Here is a 22,138-nt window from a genome sequence, read left to right as displayed (position 1 = left end):
CTATTGTGAAATATGTTGAGGATATTTACAAATTTTATAAGCTCATAAAGGTTTGTTGAATATCATATGTCTCTGTTTCGATGCTGGGGTAATTACTTTAATGTGACAAATAATAGTTTTGTGACTTTACTGTGTAGTGTATAAAATTCATGTTATTTTGATGATTTGGTTGATTCAGGATGAACGTCAATCGTATGATTACATGGATTCACAACCAGATATCCACGCCAGGGTCAGAGCTAGCAATTTTTCTGGAAGGTTGAACTACTTGAAAAAAATGGAAGCTACATTACTTCACACAATTGCGAGATGAAGAGAAACTTTTTAGGATCTATTGTCAATATTCTTAGCATTGTTAGTACTGTAACTCTCAACTAAAAGCTGGAAAAAGTTACAATTTTCATCCAAAACTCAGTGATGTCATTTTTTCACTCAAAATGATGTTAAATTTCATGAATGAAACAATATATCTTACTTAGCTTGAAGCCCCGTTTTCTTCCTAGTGTTCCCAATTATGTATAAATCCTTAGAAACTCGATACCAGTATGCTTGAACAACTTGGAACAGGGCCTTCTTTCCGCACTATTACTGATATGTCAATAATGGTCAAAACAGCCTACACGAGTGACTACTGATTCTGAAGGAACTGGAGTCACATTTCTTTTCCATTCAAGAGCTCTTACACGTTTTCACGACCTTTCAAGACCACGAATAATGGAAAAATTTCTTTTCTTAGGAACACACACAAGATTCGTCACTACAAAAAGGAGACATTTTCAAGAAAAAAGAGATATGCAGTTTAGTGCTTGCCTTAAAATCAGTTAATCACTGACAGCAAATATGTTCCTATGACCCTTGATTCTAAGATTCTCATCAACCTTCAATCTTCCAAAAATATTGATTCGATCCTTCAAATACGTCTCCCTTAACCACTCTGAACCTGGTGGCTTTCCCGTGCAAAGAAAATGGCAATCCGCTTTGATAGTTTCCCCAGACGACGTGAGATATGTTCTGTTTCCACCCGAGTAGTTCGCGTTATTACTCATATCGACAGATTGGATCAATTTCACTTCCACATTCTTGTTTTTTAACCATTCTAAAGTCTTGTCAGACGCTTTTGGTCTGATGAACTCTAGTAATCTGGATCCGTCGTGCACCAAAGCTACCTTCTTCTGAGGAAAATCACAGTGATTTCTGCAGCAAGTTCAACACCAGTAGGACCGCCACCAACAATCAATATAGAATCAACTGCTTTTATCTTTTCATTCTCTGCAACAAGTTCAACACTAGTAGGAAAACATATATATTCTTGCAACAACAACTATAAATTGCAATTTTTTTGCATATTAATATGATGAAAAAATGCATTTAGTCAAAGTTCTTATAGTTTGACTCTAAAAAAGAAAATCATGACAAATAAAAGTGGACGACAGAGGGAGTATAAAAAAATACAAGAGGTCGTTTCTAGATAATTAAACATGTAAAAGCATCTTGTCTCAGTTGGTGAAAGTTTATTTCCAATAGAAATATGTGAATTGGGTGGTATGTATTGATTTATTGTAAATAACAAATACATATAAGTTTTCACCTAATTTGAGTTTGCTTGGTAATAATTTGCTATGGGGTGTTTTAGTTCTCACTGTCGAGAGGACTTTATCACAATTCTCAACCATTCAAGCTCGAAAACTCTAATTAAATACGGAAAATTTTATCTCTGATCATGTTTATAACAAAACAACTGCAAGGGAAAACTTTTATCATTTTACCATAGCTCTTGGTGTTATCGAATTTCCAACTTCTTGACGTGTTTTCAAGTATTAAAAAATAATGATAGTAAAGTAAGAAGAAATGAAAATAAAACATTGTGAAGACAAAGTGTTGTTGTTGGGTGAAAAGTGATACTTTTCATCAACAAAGGACAGTTTTGATTCTTTTTCCTTCTATATGGATGTCCACATCCCCCACCCACCCACTCACCCAAAATAAATAAAATATCCTTCCTCTTTTGTCTCAATTATTCAATTGAGATAAAAGACTCTTCTAGTTGTATGAAAAGTCATCCTCATGGAAAAGAGGGAAAAAAAAAAAGGACAATTTGAATTTGGATATTAACAAGTAAACTCTTGAATTTGTATAAAGTTGAATAATTAGACACATAAATCCTACGTGACATAAAATTTAATGAGGGGATAAGAGCCCTACACGAGGTGCATGTTATATGTTGGATGTTTATTTGTTATGTCATTTCCATAAAGGGGTGGATCGTTGTTTTCAGTTCATCCATTGGGACAGAGTTGTACATGGACCTAAATAGGGACCTTCAACATAGAAAAATAGAAAACAACAACATACCAAGTATAACCCCACAAGTGGGGTGTGTATGCAAACCCTACCACTACCTAAAGGGTAGATAGGTCGTCTCGGATAGTCCATCGGCTCAAGAAAACATAGAAAAAATATTACCTTAGAGAAAAGGAAAATGAAACAGATTTCAATTCTTCACAATTCTAAAACGTATTCATGATATGCTAGGCCCAATTAAGCACTACACTGAGCAAAAATAATGAATAGACATAAAGCAAAAGATACCTTGCCTCAATTAATCTTTGTTTATTCAATTAGTGGAGTCATACTTTATGAAAAGAGAAAAGAGGACAGTTTGCTTCTTGTAGATTAGCTAAAACATAATTTTACTAATTACAAGCAAAAGAATTTAAATGAATAACAGAATCGAAAAATTCAGGTAAGTAGAGTTTACGCAGACCTTACTCCTACCTTGTCAGGTAAGAATTTAAATGAATAGCATAATCGAAAAATACTTGCTTTTTATTGATTTTTATTAGGTTTGAGTGTGTAGTTAAGAGGGGTAAGGTTGATTGGTGACAATTGAACTTTATAAATTACTTTTCGCACAACTTGTGTTGTCTTGTCCCAAGCGTTAGTCCTTTTTCCACTACTTTATAATAACTCAATAGTCAATGTACAAAATAGACCATATGGTTGCGAATTGATGTACTCACTCTGTTTTAATGTAAATGTCCTAGTTTACTTGAGCACGATGTTTACAAAATAAAATGAGACTTATAAATGTTATGGTCATAAATTAAAACATTGTGCTTCAATACATAGAGACAGGGCAAGGGCAGCTCAGTGTACAAAGCATCCCTCGTTAGTATGATTTGGGAAAAAGGTGTATCTCAAGGAATGTAATGTAGACAACCTAACCTAATATAAAATTAGTATCTGGTTTCATGGCTTAAATCTGTGACACTATAAGTCACACGAAGATAAATTTACCGTTGCAACAACGTATTCATGATTTGGCAAATCCCTTTTAGCACGGTAATAATGAGGTCTGTGGAAATTTATTACTTGGGGGGTCCTTTCTACAACCACACTTATTCTCTTGCTTCAATTATTGAATTGAAAAAGTAATGAAAAACCAGACTCCATTGGAAAAAGGACAGTTTGCAAACACAGTTGTATCAATTACAAGTAAGAGCACTAGCAAAAGAGAGAGTTTGAGAGAAATCAGTGGTCATTCTTGTTTGCAAATTACTCTTAGCATTCAGCAGGTAAAATAAAGTTCTTAACGAGAGACTGTTTGAAGATATATTATGTCAAAATTCTTAAAGAATCATTTTGTGTTCTCCTTGTTTTGATTTGCAGATTTCAGTAATGGAGATTGGCTTAGCAGTTGGTGGTGCATTTCTCTCTTCAGCTTTGAATGTTCTCTTTGATAGGCTTGCTCCTCACGGTGATCTGCTCAACATGTTTCGGAAGCATAAGGATCATGTTCGGCTCTTAAAGAAGCTGAAAATGACTTTGCATGGTCTTCAGATTGTGCTAAGTGATGCAGAGAATAAGCAGGCATCAAATCCATCTGTGAGAGACTGGCTTAATGAGCTTCGAGATGCTGTGGACTCTGCTGAAAACTTAATCGAAGAAGTGAATTATGAAGCTTTGAGACTTAAGGTGGAAGGTCAGCATCAAAATCTTGCAGAAACACCATTGAAACATTGGAGGATTTGCAACCTGTTCTTGGGTGATGATTTCTTTGTTAACATAAAGGAAAAGTTGGAAGAAACCATTGAAACATTGGAGGTGTTGGAAAAGAAAATTGGTCACCTTGGCTTAAAAGAGCACTTTGGTTCGACTAAACAAGAAACTAGAACACCTTCAACTTCTTTGATTGATGATTCTGATATCTTTGGAAGGCAGAATGATATAGAGGAACTGATTGACCAGTTATTGTCTGAAGATGCAAGTGGAAAAAAGCTGACTGTAGTTCCTATTGTTGGAATGGGCGGCCTGGGTAAGACAACACTTGCTAAAGCCGTTTACAATGATGAGAGAGTGCAGAAACATTTTGTTTTGAAAGCTTGGTTTTGTGTTTCTGAGGCATATGATGCTTTCAGAATAACAAAAGGTTTACTTCAAGAAATTGGCTCATTTGACTTGAAGGCTGATGGCAATCTTAATCAGCTACAAGTTAAATTGAAGGAAAGCTTAAAGGGGAAGAAGTTTCTTGTTGTCCTTGATGACGTGTGGAATGATAACTATCCTGAGTGGGATGACTTGAGAAATGTTTTTCTACACGGAGATATAGGAAGTAAGATCATTGTGACGACACGTAAAGAGAGTGTTGCCTTGATGATGGGTAGTGGGGCAATCTACATGGGAATTCTGTCTAGTGAAGACTCTTGGGCTCTATTCAAACGACATTCACTAGAAAACAGGGATCCTGAGGAACATCCAAAATTTGAAGAGGTTGGAAAACAAATTGCAGACAAGTGCAAAGGGTTGCCTTTAGCTCTAAAAGCACTTGCTGGTGTTTTACTCTGCAAATCAGAGGTGGATGAGTGGAGAGACATTTTAAGAAGTGAAATATGGGAGCTGTCAATTTGTTCGAATGGTATATTACCAGCGTTGATGTTGAGCTACAATGATCTTCCTGCACGTTTGAAGCAATGTTTTGCTTATTGTGCAATATATCCCAAAGATTATCAATTTTGCAAAGACCAAGTTATTCACCTGTGGATTGCTAATGGTCTGGTACAGCAGTTTCATTCAGGTAACCAATACTTTCTCGAGCTGAGATCAAGATCGCTGTTCGAAATGGGCTCGAAGTCTTCTGAACGAGACATAGAGAAATTCTTAATGCATGACCTTGTCAATGATTTGGCCCAAATTGCATCTTCAAATCTTTGTATAAGGTTGGAAGAGAACAAAGGATTGCATATGTTGGAACAATGTCGGCACATGTCCTATTATACAGGAATATATGGTGACTTTCAGAAATTGAAATCACTCTATAAATCAGAGCAGCTGAGGACATTACTTCCAATCAATATCAAGTTCCATTACCGATTTAAACTAAGCAAGAGGGTGTTGCATAACATACTGCCAAGACTAACATCCTTAAGGGCATTATCGTTGTCACATTACAAGATTAAGGAGTTGCCAAATGACTTGTTTATCGAATTAAAGATCTTGAGATTTTTGGATATTTCTAAGACACAGATTAAAAGGTTGCCAGATTCCATTTGTGGATTGTATAACTTAAAGACACTTCTCCTGTCATCTTGTGCTGATCTTGAGGAGCTACCGCTGCAGATGGAGAAGTTGATCAACTTACATTACCTTGACATAAGCAACACTTCTCACTTGAAGATTCCATTACATCTGAGCAAGTTGAAAAGCATGCAAGTGCTAGTGGGAGCCAAGTTTCTTCTCGGTGGTTTGAGAATGGAAGATTTGGGTGAAGCACAAAACTTGTATGGATCTCTATCCGTTTTAGAGTTGGAAAATGTGGTTGATAGAAGGGAAGCTGTGAAGGCAAAGATGAAGGAGAAGAATCATGTTGAGCAGTTATCTTTGGAGTGGAGTGAAAGTAGTAGTGCCAACAATTCACAAACTGAAAGAGACATTCTTGATGAGCTACACCCTCACTCAAACATAAAACAACTCGAAATCACTGGATATAGAGGAACAATATTTCCAGATTGGCTAGCTGATCCTTTGTTTCTTAAGCTAGTACAGTTGTCTATTGGTAATTGCATGAACTGTTATTCGTTGCCAGCACTAGGACAACTCCCTTGTTTGAAAATCCTTTCCATTAGAGGGATGCATGGAATAACAGAGGTGACGGAAGAATTCTATGGCAGTTTGTCCTCTAAAAAGCCTTTTAACTGTCTTGAGGAACTTAGATTTGAAGATATGCCGGAGTGGAAGCAATGGCACTTACTAGGAAGTGGAGAGTTCCCTGCACTTGAGGAGCTTAAAATTAAAAATTGCCCTGAGCTCAGTTTGGAGACACCCATCCAACTTTCAAGTTTAAAAAGGTTTAAAGTTAGTGATTCTCCAAAGGTTGGAGTTGTTTTTGATGATGCTGAGCTGTTTAGATCCCAACTTGAGGGAATGAAGCAGATTGAGGAATTATATATTGGTTATTGTAACTCTCTTGCCTTCTTTCCTTTTAGCATATTGCCCACTACCTTGAAGAGAATACAGATATATGGTTGCAAGAAATTGAAATTGGAGGTGCCAGTTGGTGAGATGAGTATGTTTCTGGAAGAATTGTTTGTGGAAGGATGTGATTGTATAGATGATATATCACCTGAGTTAATCCCAAGAACACGCAAATTGATTGTCGTTAATTGCCACAACCTTACTAGGTTTTTGATTCCTACTGCCACTGAAACTCGGCTCCATATGGGGAATTGTGAGAATGTTGAAATACTTTCGGTGGCATGTGGGGGGACCCAGATGACGTCACTGTTTATTGAGGGCTGTAAGAAGCTGAAGTGGCTGCCAGAACGTATGCAGGAACTCCTTCCATCTCTTAAGCGTCTGAATCTTGAGAATTGTCCAGAAATAGAGTCCTTTCCTGAAGGAGGATTGCCCTTCAATTTACAACAACTTGAGATAAAAGATTGCAAGAAACTGGTGAACGGACGAAAGGAGTGGCGTTTACAGAGACTCCCCTGTCTCACAGAGTTATGGATCTCTCATGATGGCAGTGACGAAGAGATTGTTGGTGGTGAGAATTGGGAGTTGCCTTCCTCTATTCAATCGCTTGCCATACGGAATCTGAAAACATTAAGCAGCCAACATCTCAAAAACCTCACCTCTCTTCAATCTCTATCTATTATGGGTAATTTACCTCAAATTCAGGCAATGCCCTCCTTTTCGCACCTCACTTCGCTTCGAAGTCTACAGATCTGGCATTTCCGTAATCTCCAATCACTTCCTGAATCAGCATTGCCCTCCTCCCTCTCTCAGCTGGACATCTATGGTTTCCGTAATCTCCAATCTCTTCCAGTAAAAGGGATGCCATCTTCCCTCTCTCGGCTGAACATAGATGATTGCCCTAATCTCCAATCCCTTCCAGTAAAAGGGATGGCCTCTTCCCTCTCTAAACTATCTATTTCAAAATGTCCATTGCTCAGACCACTACTAGAATTTGACAAAGGGGAATACTGGCCAAATATTGCTCAATTTCCCATCATAGAGATCGATCGGGAATTCATGTGATGATTAAAACGAATGGCTCTCCAACTGATGTAAGCTATTCTTTTCCCTCAGAAGCTTTTTATTTCTATTTACTTCACTTTGTTTTTTTGTTTATTCTTTTCATTTTTAATTATGGTCTGCTCATCCTCAAACACATTGCTTAATTTATATTTAAGCTCCATAGAGAATCTAAATTTTTGAAAAGATAATCAGGGATAACGATAACAAGTTTTAGGAAATAAGTGCAACTTCCATTGTCAGAATAATTAGATGTTATATAATTGTATATTTCTTGGATGGGGCAGGTATTGGATTCATTTCTCATTGCATATTGGTTTATGCTCTTACCGTGTTTTAATTCACGTCTCAATTGCCAAAGAAATTATATGTAGCTTGTGCCACCATGTTTAATAGAAAGTTTTTAGTTCTTGTAAGCATCAATGATCCTATGCTACTAGAAATTTTAATAGGTAAAAGAGGCAGACAAAAAAGCTAAACANTTAAATTTCATGAATGAAACAATATATATTACTTAGGTTGAAGCCCCATTTTCTTCCTTGTTTTCCCAACGTATAAATCCTTAGACTTGATCATCCCGGGGACTAATCCAATGATCGTCGTGAACGAAAATTGAGCCACTGCATCTTGCCTTCCTAATGAAACAATGATCTTAGGCGATGGTCGAGGCTCGTATATTGCAAGTTTGCTTTCTTTTCCTCCGCTCATCAAAAGTTTCAAGTTCTTCGCGGCCACTAGAGCATGTTTTTTAGCCGAATATCCTTGTTTAAGTTCCTGATAGCAAAGAAGCATCAGAATTCAATTGAAACATTTTCAAGAAATAAGAGATATGCAGTTTAGTGCTTACCTTAATATCAGTTATATCACCAACAACAAATATGTTTCTGTGACCCTTGATTCTAAGATTTTCATCAACCTTCAATCTTCCAAAATTATCGATTCGATCCTTCAAATACGTCTCCCTTAACCACTCTGAACCCGGTGGCTTTCCCATGCAAAGAAAATGGCAATCCGCTCTAATAGTTTCCCCAGACAAGGTGAAATATGTTCTGTTTCCACCCGAGTTGTTTGTGTTATTACTCAAATCAACAGATTGCATCAATTTCACTTCCACATTCTTGTTTTTCAACCATTCTAAAGTCTTGTCTGACGCTTTTGGTCCGATGAACTCTAGTAGTCTGGATCCGTCGTGCACCAAAGTTACCTTCTTCTGCGGAAAATCGACAGCGATTTCTGCAGCAAGTTCAACACCAGTAGGACCACCACCAACAATCAATATAGAATCAGTTTCTTTTATCTCTTCATTCTTTGCAACAACAAGAATGATGCAAAAATTAGTCGAACATCACAACATTGTTGAAAAGTGATTCAGATACTTGACCAAGTCTTCAGGAGTTTGTTAGTTAGTTTCCTTTATCTTAGTATGTTTAGATATTGTGGCAGATTAGTAGCTAATTAGTAGTTAGTGGTTTAGTGGACCTAGATTCGCCTATTTATAGGCAGACTTGTTGCTTCCATTATCAATAAGAAACAAAACTTTGCAGTAGCTTTTACTTCTATTTTTTGCTCTATTTTTCTGTTCACTTTCTCCTTTACTTCCTTTTTCTTTCCAACAAACATTTGGACTAGTAATATCATCACTAGTACATCTCAACATTCACGACAAGACAATTGATTGAATCCCGTGAAAACTTGCTAGAGGAACCGCTCAACGTATACAAAACACCCATGCTTTAGCTTTGTTTTATCATTTTCCAAAAAGGACACTAAAAACAGTCGAGCCTTGCGCTATTTTGACTAGTAATATCAAGTAGCAATCTACAACGTTAACAGGACGCTCACAAAAGAAAAGATTTAATCACTAGTACATCTCGTAAGAGAGTAAAGCAGCCACGATCAAGACAATTGGCTGAACCTTGTGACATTAAACTTGCCAGAGAAGCTGATTTAGAAACAAAGAATCTTTGCTCAACGGATACAAAACACAAATTCTTTAACTTCTTTTTATCATTTTCCAAAAAGTTGATAAACTTAGCGAGCATAAACATTTCATATGATTATACGTACAAGTAATTTGCTCGTTGGAAAGCAGACAAGATGGTAAATCCAACGAATTAAGCACATGGATGATATCTTAAAGAAGTTTTTGATGCTATGTAATATGTATACATACCTGTTTGATATTCTTCCAATCTGTCTGTTCTTGTTACAGGCAGGGGATCGTAGTGACCGGTGGCTACCACAAGATAGTCATTGGTAACTTGATGTCCATCTGCAGTCAAGACTTCTTTGTTAGTGATATTAGTGACTTTAGACACTATAAGACACCCATTGGCGAGGTAATCTTTGTGGTGGATCAATGATCTCTCCGCGAACAAAGGCTCTACCGTTGCTCTTAAGCTCGCTCATGGTATCTCGAAATAATCCTTCCTGTTAACAGTTTTTTACTAATTAAGACACATTGAACCAAATTGAAGTACACCACAATGATTGATTTCTCAGATGATCACTCAACTAATAGTTTTTATCTTCGAAAGTCATTTTTCTTCGAGATTCCAAATTTCTTCCGCAAAGAAAGTGACTTTCTGAGATAGTAACTACGGAGGCCTTTTTGCCAATTTGTTCTATTTTGAAGAATCCAAGCTTGATGGACAAAGTTATACCATACTTGTACTAGTGGAAGCACCAAATACCATGTGGAATCAATTGAGGTGCGGACAAGCTGACTCAGACATCACGATTATCAATATAATAATAATAATAATAATTAGCAAACTTAGTGAACTTACGGATCAATAAGAGTTAAATCTGCATCAAATTGAAGAGACTTTGCAATAAGGGAACCAGCAACTCCGCCACCGATCACCACCACTCTCCTCCCTCTTCCGCCATCTCCCCACTCCGGTGGATTCTCCATTATCCTCACAATTATTTTCTTCACAAAATGAAGAATTTATTTTAGAGAAATTAAAAAAGAAAAAAAGGCAATTCAAGAATTGACATAATAAATAAAGAAGTAGAAATAATATGGAAATTGTCAACTACGCGGGAGTAACAGCTGTTTAAATTAGTAATATTATTAATGACCAAGTCATGATGAAAAGGACAAAGAAAATAACATCTTGTTTGAATGGTTGATACCTGTATTATTATTATTGTTGCGTTCCATTGTTCGTTTAAATATAATATTTATGTATATTTATACATATGTTTTGTTTTATAATTGATTTGATGTGATTGTGTTGGTATCTTATTCTTTTTATTTTATTTTTATTTATTATTTCGTTTGCTGCAATTTATGTGGCACAATTTGAAATTCCAGAGTCAAAGATCGTGAATTTGGGTAGAAATTTTTTTGAAATAAAATTTACTTATTTGGAAACTACGTAGGAAGTATTACTCTTATAAGTTATCGTAATTGACAATTCAAAATATATGAAAAAATTACGATCAAAGAAAGATTCGTTTTGATCTTGATATTAGAAAAATATCACATAAATTGAGACAATAATAATCATATTTTATCGTTTAATATATCCTTTTACGACAGATCTACATCGTACTTTACTTTTTTCGTAGGTTAATTCTTTAAATTGTTAATATCTAGAATTATATAATAATAAAAAATAATACAATCAATTTAAATATTATATTTATTATGATTTAATAACACAACACAATAAAATACTATATGTTAGGACAAAATAATAAGTTGTACCATCCAAAGTAGAAAAGTGTCGGCATAGAAGGATTCCAATTAAAGGAAAGGAAATTCAATATAGTATTATCGAAGAAACCTTCAAACTTTCTAGTACGCCCGTCTATCATTTTATATGATACAGAAATTTAATATCATGAAATTTATAAAATAATATTTAAAATCTATCAGTCATTAAAACTAAAACACTACATTATCTTATATACAAGATTACGTAGTAACAAACATTAACAATGTAAAGGAAAATAAAAATTATTACATCTTATCATTTATCCTTAATAACATAAGCATAAATAAATGACTATAAAAATACATACCAGGATCTGTAACATAAACAATTGTGTCAGTGAGCCACCAACAGGAGCAAAGTACACAAATATTTAATTGTGAAGAAGAATAGGTTCAGAATTTTTGTTGTTTTAAAATGAGAGGAAATGTCTCTATTTATAAACAACAAAGGGTAGTGTGAACAAATGTTTATTGTGCCTTATCGGAAATGTTACAACTATTTGAAAAAGTTGCAACCCTTCGGAAAGGTCACAACCTTTCATAAAAGTCATAACTTTTCATAAAAGTCGCAACTCTTCATTAAAGTCGCAACTTTTCATGAAAGGGAAGGTTAGTTTTGTAAATAAATAAATTAAAAGGGAATTTTGGTTTATGGTGGCGACACATAGGCGGGCCTAAGGTTCTCTTTTATATATATATGATATGATATATGATTATTATTTTTATTAATATATTTAAAAATATATTAATTTTTATATTTAAAAATAAATTTCAACATGTTCATCTTTTCTTAATAAAAAAGTTTTTATAGACATGTGTATATTTGTCCTTTTTATGATAAAACTTTCTAAGCCATACAATAAGAAAAATGTCAGTATTCAATTAAAATATATCACATAAATTGATACGCAATAATAGATATTAATATAATCCCATAAATTGATACGAAAAAAAAGATATTAATATAATTTAATTTTCTTGAATTGACACACCTAGGATATGTCATTTTATATCATGTCTCATCATGTATACAGTTGAATAAATATCAAAAGGCCACTTGTTATTACTCATTTTAGACTCCACCACCAATAAGGAGCGGAGCTAGGTACAGCCGATGGAGTTTATTTGAATTTTTTTCGACGGAAAATTATATTATTGTTAATTTATACACGAAAAATTACTTTTTATGTATTTATATAATAGATATTGAACTTCCATCAATGTTTTCATGTGTTAGCTTTTTCTTCATTTTTTAATCCTCTTAGTGGAAAATACTGACTCTGTCAGTACTGTCATGCACCGACCACCTTCAATTCCTTCATCACCAATCTCCATTATTAGTCACAACCTCTAATTACGTTTATCGCATTCATCTTTTCAAATTAATCACCTCTATCGTCAAATATCATAACCAATTAACCATCGATCACTATCAGTTGCCTCCGCCAATCACAATTATGATTGGCCAATATCTCACATGTCATTACTAATCACCATCATTACGACTCATTTTAAAATGTATTTTACTAAACTAATCGGGTTTTTTTTTTTTTTTTTTTTTTTTTTTTTTTTGCAATTCTCAATTTTCTCTGAATATAATATGTAATTATTAGTTAACTTTTATTTTTCATAAATATCCTAATTATTGAACATTACACCATTCCTTTATGGGCCAGGCTACTATTATTATTGAATATTCTTGTTCCCATCTTCTTATTTCATATCAGCATAGTAATATACTCATATGAGTTGGGCTAAATATCAATACCAGACCATATTATTTAAGTTGTACTCAATTTTTTTTTTTTAATGCGTCGATTTATTTCAGAATAATTTTAGATAAAAATGTTTGAAGTTACATAAAAATGATTAAACTTCAATTATATGTGCATGAACTTCGAGAAAAATTATCTGAACTAACATCAAGTAAAAGGGATTGAACTTCAACCACTTATGATTTAAGTTCAGAAGCATATGACTTTGATAACTTCAGACATCGTACGTTTGGATTTATTTCAAAGTGACCTATAGGTTTTACACGCTGTAAGTATATATAACACAAACGATGATACCAAAATTGGGTATCTCTGCACTTCGGCCACTTCTCTCATGGGCTTCCCATCCCTATAAGGCTTGACTTACCAAGGATTGTGGTGGAGTGGTAAGTATTCCATCATCCTTAATCAGAGGTCTCAGGCCGAGTCTCCTTGAATACAGAGTTGCCTTTGTTAAGGAGTATTTTACTCTCTAATATGGGAATTCCTGGGGTGAATCTGAATTTAGTCGGATCCAGCATGGAACTTTTCGGCGTGGATTTGGATTTTGTTAAACTCCAATGTGTATACCGAACACCGAATTGGAGAAAAAAAAGGCTTGACTTAGTAGAGTGATACGTAAAAATCGTATTCGTCATTTTCATTCAAGTGTTCCTTATTTGTATCAAATGTTTATATTAAATCAATATGTACGTAATATGTGTTTGTATATATGCTTCTTTCACTTAATTATGGTTAACTAATTAAACAAAATCTAAAGTATAACAAGTAGATCGAAAAGCTTAACAAATGCCTATATAATAAGTTGGTTCAAACTTTTTTTTAAAATACTCACATTAGTTAATATTTTAGTATCGAATCTTGTTTGATTTGAAATAGATCAAGAACCATAATCATGTGGTATCTTGCATTAAACATTTTTTTAATGTAAATAACTACATATATAGGACATGTAATTAAGTACAATAAAGACCTTATTTTTTGCCATGTTGTTAGTATAAGTTTAATTTATATTTGTAGTTTAGTCCATATTAAACTGTAAAAAGGAGACAAACTTATCTACATGACATATATTATTTTGAAGATTAATACAAAACAAATGATAGAAACTAATAAACAATTAGTGATTATCACATATATGCTTGTAATTAGAGATTAGAGCACGTGGGGTGTTTAATTAGCACTTATTTAGACCACTAAGCCAATGGAATGATTTGGATTTCTTTATTTTTAATTCGAGATTTCAGATTTCAATAAGAGAATAAAAAAATTTGGTTAAAACTTTTTTTTCATTGTTTTTAATCAAAGGTTTCTAGTTCGAGCATTAAAAAGAAAACTTCTTAGTAGGAAGCTTTTTCTCTACTTGCACTTTTAAGCCATGTTTGTTTTCATTAAGATTAATACGTCTAAATATGAATGATCATTTGAATGATTAAGATGTAACTTCTAGATCTGAATATTGAATAATTAAGATTGGTTATTTTTTAGAATTTGATATTTAACAAATTGATTCATGGTAAATCTTGTCATTTTTTTTTTTAAAAAAAAAACATATTAATGTTTGATATGTTATATACAATCATAACAAATAAAAAGTAATAATTTTATCCGATGATAAAATTGGATAAAATTATAAAAATCAATAAATAAAGCAATTAAAACGTAATAAAAATTGAGTTGATTGAGTTTTGCTCCACTTTTTTTGCACTCGAAGAAATGAAGGAATCCATTGTTTATGAAAAATTTCAGCATCAATAACCTTAAAATAGACTTTATAGTGCCTCTTTGTAGATGAGAATTTTGGGAGAAATAGAGAAAGAAGTAGAAGAAGGAAGCGGGAGATTTGGGCAGAAATAGGTTTTACTATTTTAGAAGAAGACAACTTATGGGTGGGTATGTATATTGATAAATTAATTTTATAATTTTATTTATTAGTGGGGTCCACGATGGTATGAGATAAAAAATAATTTATTTTGCCATGTCAGATTTATTTTGGTGACTAATATGGTTTAATGATTTTAGAAGATAAAAGTGTAAAGTTGAGTGATTTTAGTGATACAAAATAAAGTTTAGTGATTTTACAAGATAATATCTCATAGTTCAGTGACCTTTTAAGATATTAACTCCAGAAGCACTTCTTTGACCTTGGCCAAGCACAAATTGTTGCTCTAATTTTAGCAAAGTGTTTAACAAATGGATTAGCCAAATACAAATTGCTACTTTCCGATGTTATTTTTTGGAACGCACCTCTGACAAAAGACACATTTCAAAATAAGCAGATTTTGGAACCAAACAGGCCATTAAATAAGGATACAGAAATTTTGGTGCCGGAAGAAGAGAAGATTGTCTTTAGCTTAAATCATTGAGTATGATGGCTTTTTCTCCTGAATAGTATATTTCAGGCAGAGTGTACTGGAAATAAAAATATTTTCTTTAGCTTAAAAGTTTGAATATGATGGCTTTTTTGTCATAAATAGTTTATGTTCATCAACTATTGAGTTTGAAGTTCACTTCTATTTGGGACCAGGGATGCTCTTGGAATCCCTTTATCTAGTTTCTTTTGGTTTCAGAGTTGAATTTTATCTTTTTGCCAATTCTGATTTTACCCGATTTCTTGACTAGCTCTTGTTGCCCCTTGAGAGTGTTTTCATATCACTTGATAAAGATTATACATCTGTGATTCACTCTATACTGGGAACTTATATAAGTGAAACACAAGAAGTAAATTTGGCTAAATTCTTATGTTTTCTAGCTGTGCTCCATTTTGTCTCTATCATATACATTTTTCATCTCAATATGTTCTCATCTTCGCTCTTCTTGTTTATTTGGTGCATGAGACTCTCTTCTATATGTAAATTTACGTAAATGCATAGCTATTCAAAATTCTTGACATGGATTTTCTTGCAACTTGGATGTGCAGATGGCACTAATCGCTCGTCTTCAACATCCATATATTGTTGAGTTCAAGGAAGCATGGGTAGAGAAGGTGAGAACCCTGATTTTGTTTTCAAGTGCTGAGTTGACTATAATATCCTTGAAATTGGTGATTATTTTACTCTCATGTTAATCGTACTGTAGGGCTGCTATGTTTGCATTGTTACCGGCTATTGCGAAGGTGGTGATATGTAAGTCTCTATATAACTTTTCATTTTTCATTAGTTTAACTGCTAAACTTAAGTTTAACAATGCATATTTTGATAGGGCTGAACTGATGAAAAAAGCAAATGGGCAATATTTTCCAGAAGAGGTATGTTGACAATGTATTTTAGTTTATCATTTTGCTGGGACATGTTAATTGTATATCTAGATTGTAGACTACGGACACAGGAAAACAAGTTTATAGCTAATTTACGAGTTAATTTGTTCAATCGGTTGGGGTAATGTATTGTTGCTCTAGTATAAACTTCAGTTAGTTGCCATTTTCGGGTGTCTAATCCTTCAAGAGATGTTCATAATGCAGAAACTTCTGAAGTGGTTCACTCAAATTTTGTTGGCACCGTGACCTTAAAGTGCGTATCTTATTATCTGTTAATATCGTTTTTTTATTTCTTTTTGCTCTCCAATCTATTTTCTGAGGTGAATTCTGCACCTTTCTGTGGCAGTGCTCAAACATCTTTCTGACCAAGGAACACAACGTTCGCCTTGGTAACTAGTAACTACCAATGCTTTTGTTCTTTTATTGAAGTGAAGATGGATACAGTCGATTTTTTTGATGTAGGCCTACATATTATTTTTCCCTTTTACTTTTTTCTCCAGGGGATTCCCTATTAAATCATTGAATTAAGTGTGATAATTAAAGTATTATTACTCCACTTTCAAATCATCCGTTCAATTCATGTTATTGAAAACTAATTTAATTGAAGATTTTTTAAAATTATGGTGTAAATAAAAATTAGTCTATAAAAAAATGATTTAGTATAAGGGCAAAATGGTAAATCAATTTTGAAGACAAGAGCTTTATAAAAAATGATCTAGTATAAGGGCAAAATGGTAAATCAACTTTGAATACAAGAGCTTCCCACTTTTAATAATGTACTAATCTCTAGGAACGTGTGTTGCACGTTTATCCCTTATCATTATTATAGAATGTTGATATATTTAAAAAGTTGAGTTATAAAATAGATAATGTTGGAATACACAATATGAAATTTATTCATCGATAAAATTCATAAAATCAGGACAATGTACTTCCAACAAAAATATGTGAAGCTACTTAAGATGATGATATGAATGTTGATAAATCTTTGTTTGAAAAAAATGATAAATGCATGTGGATTGCCTTTAACGAAATTTGCAAAAACATGAAGAAGATTATTATTCATATTTTTAATGTTAATGATTTAATGTCATTTATTATAATCTATTCAATTTAGAATTGTTTTAGTCTTCCACTAATTATTGCAGAGAGAGATGACATAGGGATAGATAAAAGAATTTATGTTCTACGAACACTACTTTAACATCTGATTATTCATCTCAAGTATGCATAGAAATTGTAGGTTTGTCATCACAAGCCATCCTAAGTGATTTCAAAGACTGAATTAACAATAGAATACAATTTTCAGCAACAAATAAATTAGTAATTACCAAATAAAATATAACATCACTGTTTAATACTCCCTCCGTCCACTTTTATTTGTCATGTTGCGCTTTTCGAAAGTCAATTTGACTTATTTTCAAAGTTAAATTAGATTAGATTAATTTGATTTCTTAAATAAAAAATTTAGATATTCAAAAACTATACGAAAAATACTATACATTGCAATTTTTTACATATCAATACGATGAAAAAATATATCCTAAAATGTTAGTCAAAATTTTTATAGTTTGACTCTAAAAATGGAAAGTATGACAATTAATAGTGGACAGAGGGAGTATGAGGAGAAAAATGAAAAGAAGAAGAAGAAGAAGAAGTAATTAATTACATAGCATAACCAAAGAGAGAGCATCTCTTACTATTTCATGCTAAATTTATTATAAGTCAGAATGAAATGAACCACTCTTGATATAGATAATTTTTTTTCCTCAACTCAACTTATCTAAGGGTTTTAGGACGGGATTATATTGATCCTAGCACTCAGGGAATAACTCAATATTCAATCAAGTGAATCATTTAGTCTTCTTATAGCATGAGTTTCAACATATAGTATTATACTAATTCTAAAATTATACACATAAAATACCATATTTTTTTAGAGAAACTTTAAATTCACGTGCCTCATATTTTGGCCTTAAATTTTCTTCTACGTAGAAAAACATATATTGGATTGACATTTTCAATTCATCATCAAAGGTAGTATTTTTCTTCTAACATTACCTTTACCTATAAGTTTACAATAATATATGAAAGTCAAACGGGAAAATAGCAAAAATTGAGAAAGACACAAAAAATTTAAAAAATGTGTAGATGAAGAAAAACAAAAAGTCTGAATCGAGAAGAGAAAAGAAAATTATATAATGTATGTGCTTACCTTCGTGGAGTGCATAGACATAAATGCACAAATGTTTACAAGAATGTTGAAAATTGATATATGGATGGTAATTTATAATATAAATATTTGATATTTAAAGTATCCATAATGTAAAATAAGAATAGACTTACAAAGAGCTGGAGGAAAATAAATGAATAAACCATGACTTTTTAGAAACGTTTCATGAAGAAAATAAAAGGTCTAAAATGTTGTTGTAATAACCACCATAAATGTATATGTAATCATTTTTGGGTATGCAATAATTGAAAAATAGAAAAATAAGGGGTAAATGGAGAAAAAGTCTAAAAATTAATAGAGGAAATAATGGCATATTGTTTATGCCTAACGTTTGTCTGTGGATGGATAAATCGAATTAGTTACAATCATTTCATCTCCTAATTTCCAACAAAGAGTAATGAAAATTAATTAGTTAGTTAATGTATTATTAATTTATTATGATGATAAGTAATGTTTTTTTTCATTGTAATTGCTAATGAAAAGGTTACAACTTCGAATGTACTTCTAAATGCTCAAGCTTACATCAATCATCAGCAAAAACGCCAAAAGACCTAATAAAAGCTGAGAATTTCAATCGGTTAACATTTATAATTTTTTAATCCATACACTTTTTTCTTCATTATGCATTTAATTAATTAGTCATATTATAATATTTTAATTTAGAGTGAACACCTAATAGTTTGAATGTGAACATAAGCAAGGTTGGTTATGTTTTCAAATGCTTCGCATATTAAAACTTATGTCATGACTTTCAGAAATTGGGAATTCCTCCTCTTATAGTCGTATGCATAACAAGAAGTTGTTGTTGAATAAAAGTAGTATTTTGTAAATGTTGACCAAAAAGTTGATCAACATATGTCTTCTTTAATATGGCTAGAATATCATTGTCAATTTTATAGTATACATGTCGTAAAAAAGTAGTAATTATATAATGACGAAGATAATTAATTATTACTGATATCAAAAAAATTGAATCAATATATCTTAATTATAATTGCACCTACATGTATCCTTTCTTTGATTCAAGATTAGAATTTCTTTAACATAAGAATATTATTTGTATGGTTGACATATAACCGTATTACGAAATATAATAAGAATCAATCTCTATTCAAGAACATTTTCTTTCATATGAAAATTTGACATAAGAGTATTACTTGTATTGTTTAAGTATAATTGCATTACAAAATATAATAAGAATCGATCCTTATTAAAGAACAAGGGACTTGATATAAAAGTTAAAATATGTAAAAGATGTTAAAAGTATAAGATCTAAATATCCTGAAAATTATACAAACAATTTCTCAAATCTTAAAAATCTTATTTCTATATCACGTTTCCTACAAACTATATTTTATGTATGTGAAATAATAAAATTGATAAAGAGAGAGAGAGAGAGAGAGAGAGAGAGAGAGAGAGAGTTGTAAATAGCATATTCATTATGTACCTGATGATGAGAAGTGAAGAGCGCGCATTTGCCAAATAAAATCTGAAATATAGAGAAATAAACAAGAATTAGTTATATTATATAAAGCTTAAAGATGAAAGATTAATGTGACTTGAGTTGTAGAAAATCACTGCACATGCACTATATACTACTCCAATTCTATTTGACAAGGAACATGAAAAGTTCACATAACTTTTGGAAGCTCAAGGGAAAAAGTAGTAAATGTGAGATATGAAATAGTAGGATTGTAAATTGAGTTCAAGTATCTGTATTAGGTTAATTAATGGGGAGATGAAAGATTTCTATCAATTAAATGTAGTTAAATTACTGATAAATAACTTTTTTTTTAAAATGATAAAATGATTACTCAACTTTTAACTATTTAATATTTTATTATTTACATGTTTTATGACATTTTTATTTAGTCTAGGGGCAAAATGGTAATCCAACTTTGAATGTTGGAGCTTCCCACTTATAATAATATATGATATATATATATATATATATATATATATATATATATATATGATATGATATATGATATGATGATAATATGATATATGATATATGATGATGATGATGATAATATGATATATGATATATGATGATGATGATAAAAAGTGTCCTTTTTTTAAACCAATTTGAGAAAATCATCATCTATAGTGTTTATTTTTGTTGGAATATACTAATAATACAGAGGTGCATTTGCGAGTTGTGGGTGTGTGTGATAGCAAATCTTTTGAGCTGGTACATAATGTTTAATGTGTATTTTGTTGTATGAAAGGAATTTTTTTTGTTTATCACATTTATTAGACTTGCTTAAACTTCATTGTATGTGAAGGCATAAGATAATGCAGGTATCAAGGTGTTAGCTTTTGGGGAGTTGCTTCACAGTCAGATTCCTTTTGATTGAAATTCAAACTGTGGCACATTCTAAACTAGGGGTCTCGGGTTCAGCCTTGAGAATGGAGAATCTCTTGATAGGGAACGCTTTACCCCCCTTAGTAGGCCTACCCTTGTGTCAATCGTATTAGTTGGACTAGTGGGTTTCGGATGCCAAATGGTTAGATAAAAATTGAAAAAAGTATATCCAGATCCCTTGAATAAGCAATGCAGGGGCGGCTCAACGTAACTGGAGGCCTAAAGCGAAATTTTATTTGAGGCCTAAAAAATTTCATACATATTTATTTAAAAATTATTTTTCTAATTGTTTAGATGCACATTATTACTTCAACTTTTTAATAGATGATTTATTTGAGTACTTTTTAATTTTTTTAAAATTAATTTTAGGTAAGATTTTATCAATTCAATGCTAAAAAATATCCTTTTACTAAAGCAATCATTATATGAATTGTTAACATAATTCTCTAAGAAATAAATTGACAAACTTTAAGCAAAATAAGAGTTAGAACCATAGAATTTGATTCAAGACGTTGATAACTTGATATACCTAACTTTGATTGAAAATTTAAGTAAAAAAAAAATTGCGATTCACTTTGTTCAACATTGTTCGACTAATGATTCAGATTTCTGATAGGTATTACTTTAACTTATCAAAGATTTGAAGAAAAAGAGTGAAAAAGGAGTTTTAAAATAAATAAATAATGTGAATGTCAGAAATGTAATAAGACAAAACAACGTTTTCTTGATTACTTCCATTTGAGTGGAGTTAAGGAGAATAAAATAAAATTATATATATATATATATATATATACTTTTTATTATAAATAATTATTATTTTCATAAAAATAAAAACACATCATTTATTTTTGATAAAAATTTGAGGCCTCCCAAAATTGGAGGCCTAAGGCATGCGCCTTAATTTTTCTTAGCAAGAGCCGCCCCTGAAGCAATGCAAAGTAATTCTGGAGATATACATTTGGTTTATCTGATATGTAGAGCACTAATTAAGTAAAAAACCAACCTCACTTGTATTTGAGATTCTTTAACGCCTCATACATGTTAAACCTTTCTCTTCTGCTTTAAAAGCTTTTCTTGTTTGACTTTCCAAACAATGATATAGGATTTGTAGCACATTGTGTTTGTCCAATTGATCCAATGACAGTATTCTCCAAGTTCAGTTTATACTTGACCAAGCAAAGGTGTCTGAAATTTCTATATGTGTGGTAGGTTGGTGCTGGTCTTCCTGTCATAGCATCCTTAAATC

The 22,138-nt window shown here is 32.2% G+C and overlaps 1 protein-coding gene, 2 long non-coding RNA genes and 1 pseudogene across 3 annotated transcripts; 3 read left to right on the top strand and 1 right to left on the bottom strand.

The window, feature by feature from the left end:
- Positions 1-480: 480 nt before the first annotated feature.
- On the top strand, positions 481-8,678 carry LOC125850989 (uncharacterized). The gene is made up of 2 exons (XR_007444873.1): positions 481-999; positions 8,571-8,678. It is a non-coding gene; the product is annotated as an uncharacterized LOC125850989 (long non-coding RNA).
- LOC125850985 (putative disease resistance RPP13-like protein 1) lies at positions 3,404-7,536 on the top strand. Its single transcript, XM_049530791.1, has 2 exons — positions 3,404-3,575; positions 3,670-7,536. Exons 1-2 carry the CDS (start codon positions 3,435-3,437, stop codon positions 7,534-7,536), a joined length of 4,008 nt encoding a protein of 1,335 aa, XP_049386748.1. The 5' UTR covers positions 3,404-3,434.
- LOC125850987 (uncharacterized) lies at positions 8,044-10,487 on the bottom strand (annotated as a pseudogene).
- Positions 10,488-15,935: 5,448 nt separating this feature from the next.
- Positions 15,936-16,531, top strand: LOC125850988 (uncharacterized). Its single transcript, XR_007444872.1, has 4 exons — positions 15,936-16,021; positions 16,114-16,160; positions 16,237-16,282; positions 16,496-16,531. It is a non-coding gene; the product is annotated as an uncharacterized LOC125850988 (long non-coding RNA).
- Positions 16,532-22,138: the final 5,607 nt, after the last annotated feature.

This window comes from Solanum stenotomum, unplaced genomic scaffold (genome assembly GCF_019186545.1).
Source record: "Solanum stenotomum isolate F172 unplaced genomic scaffold, ASM1918654v1 scaffold21358, whole genome shotgun sequence".
NCBI lineage: Eukaryota > Viridiplantae > Streptophyta > Magnoliopsida > Solanales > Solanaceae > Solanum > Solanum stenotomum.
Note: the sequence above shows the minus strand (reverse complement) of the source record. Positions and strands in the feature narration are given on the sequence as shown.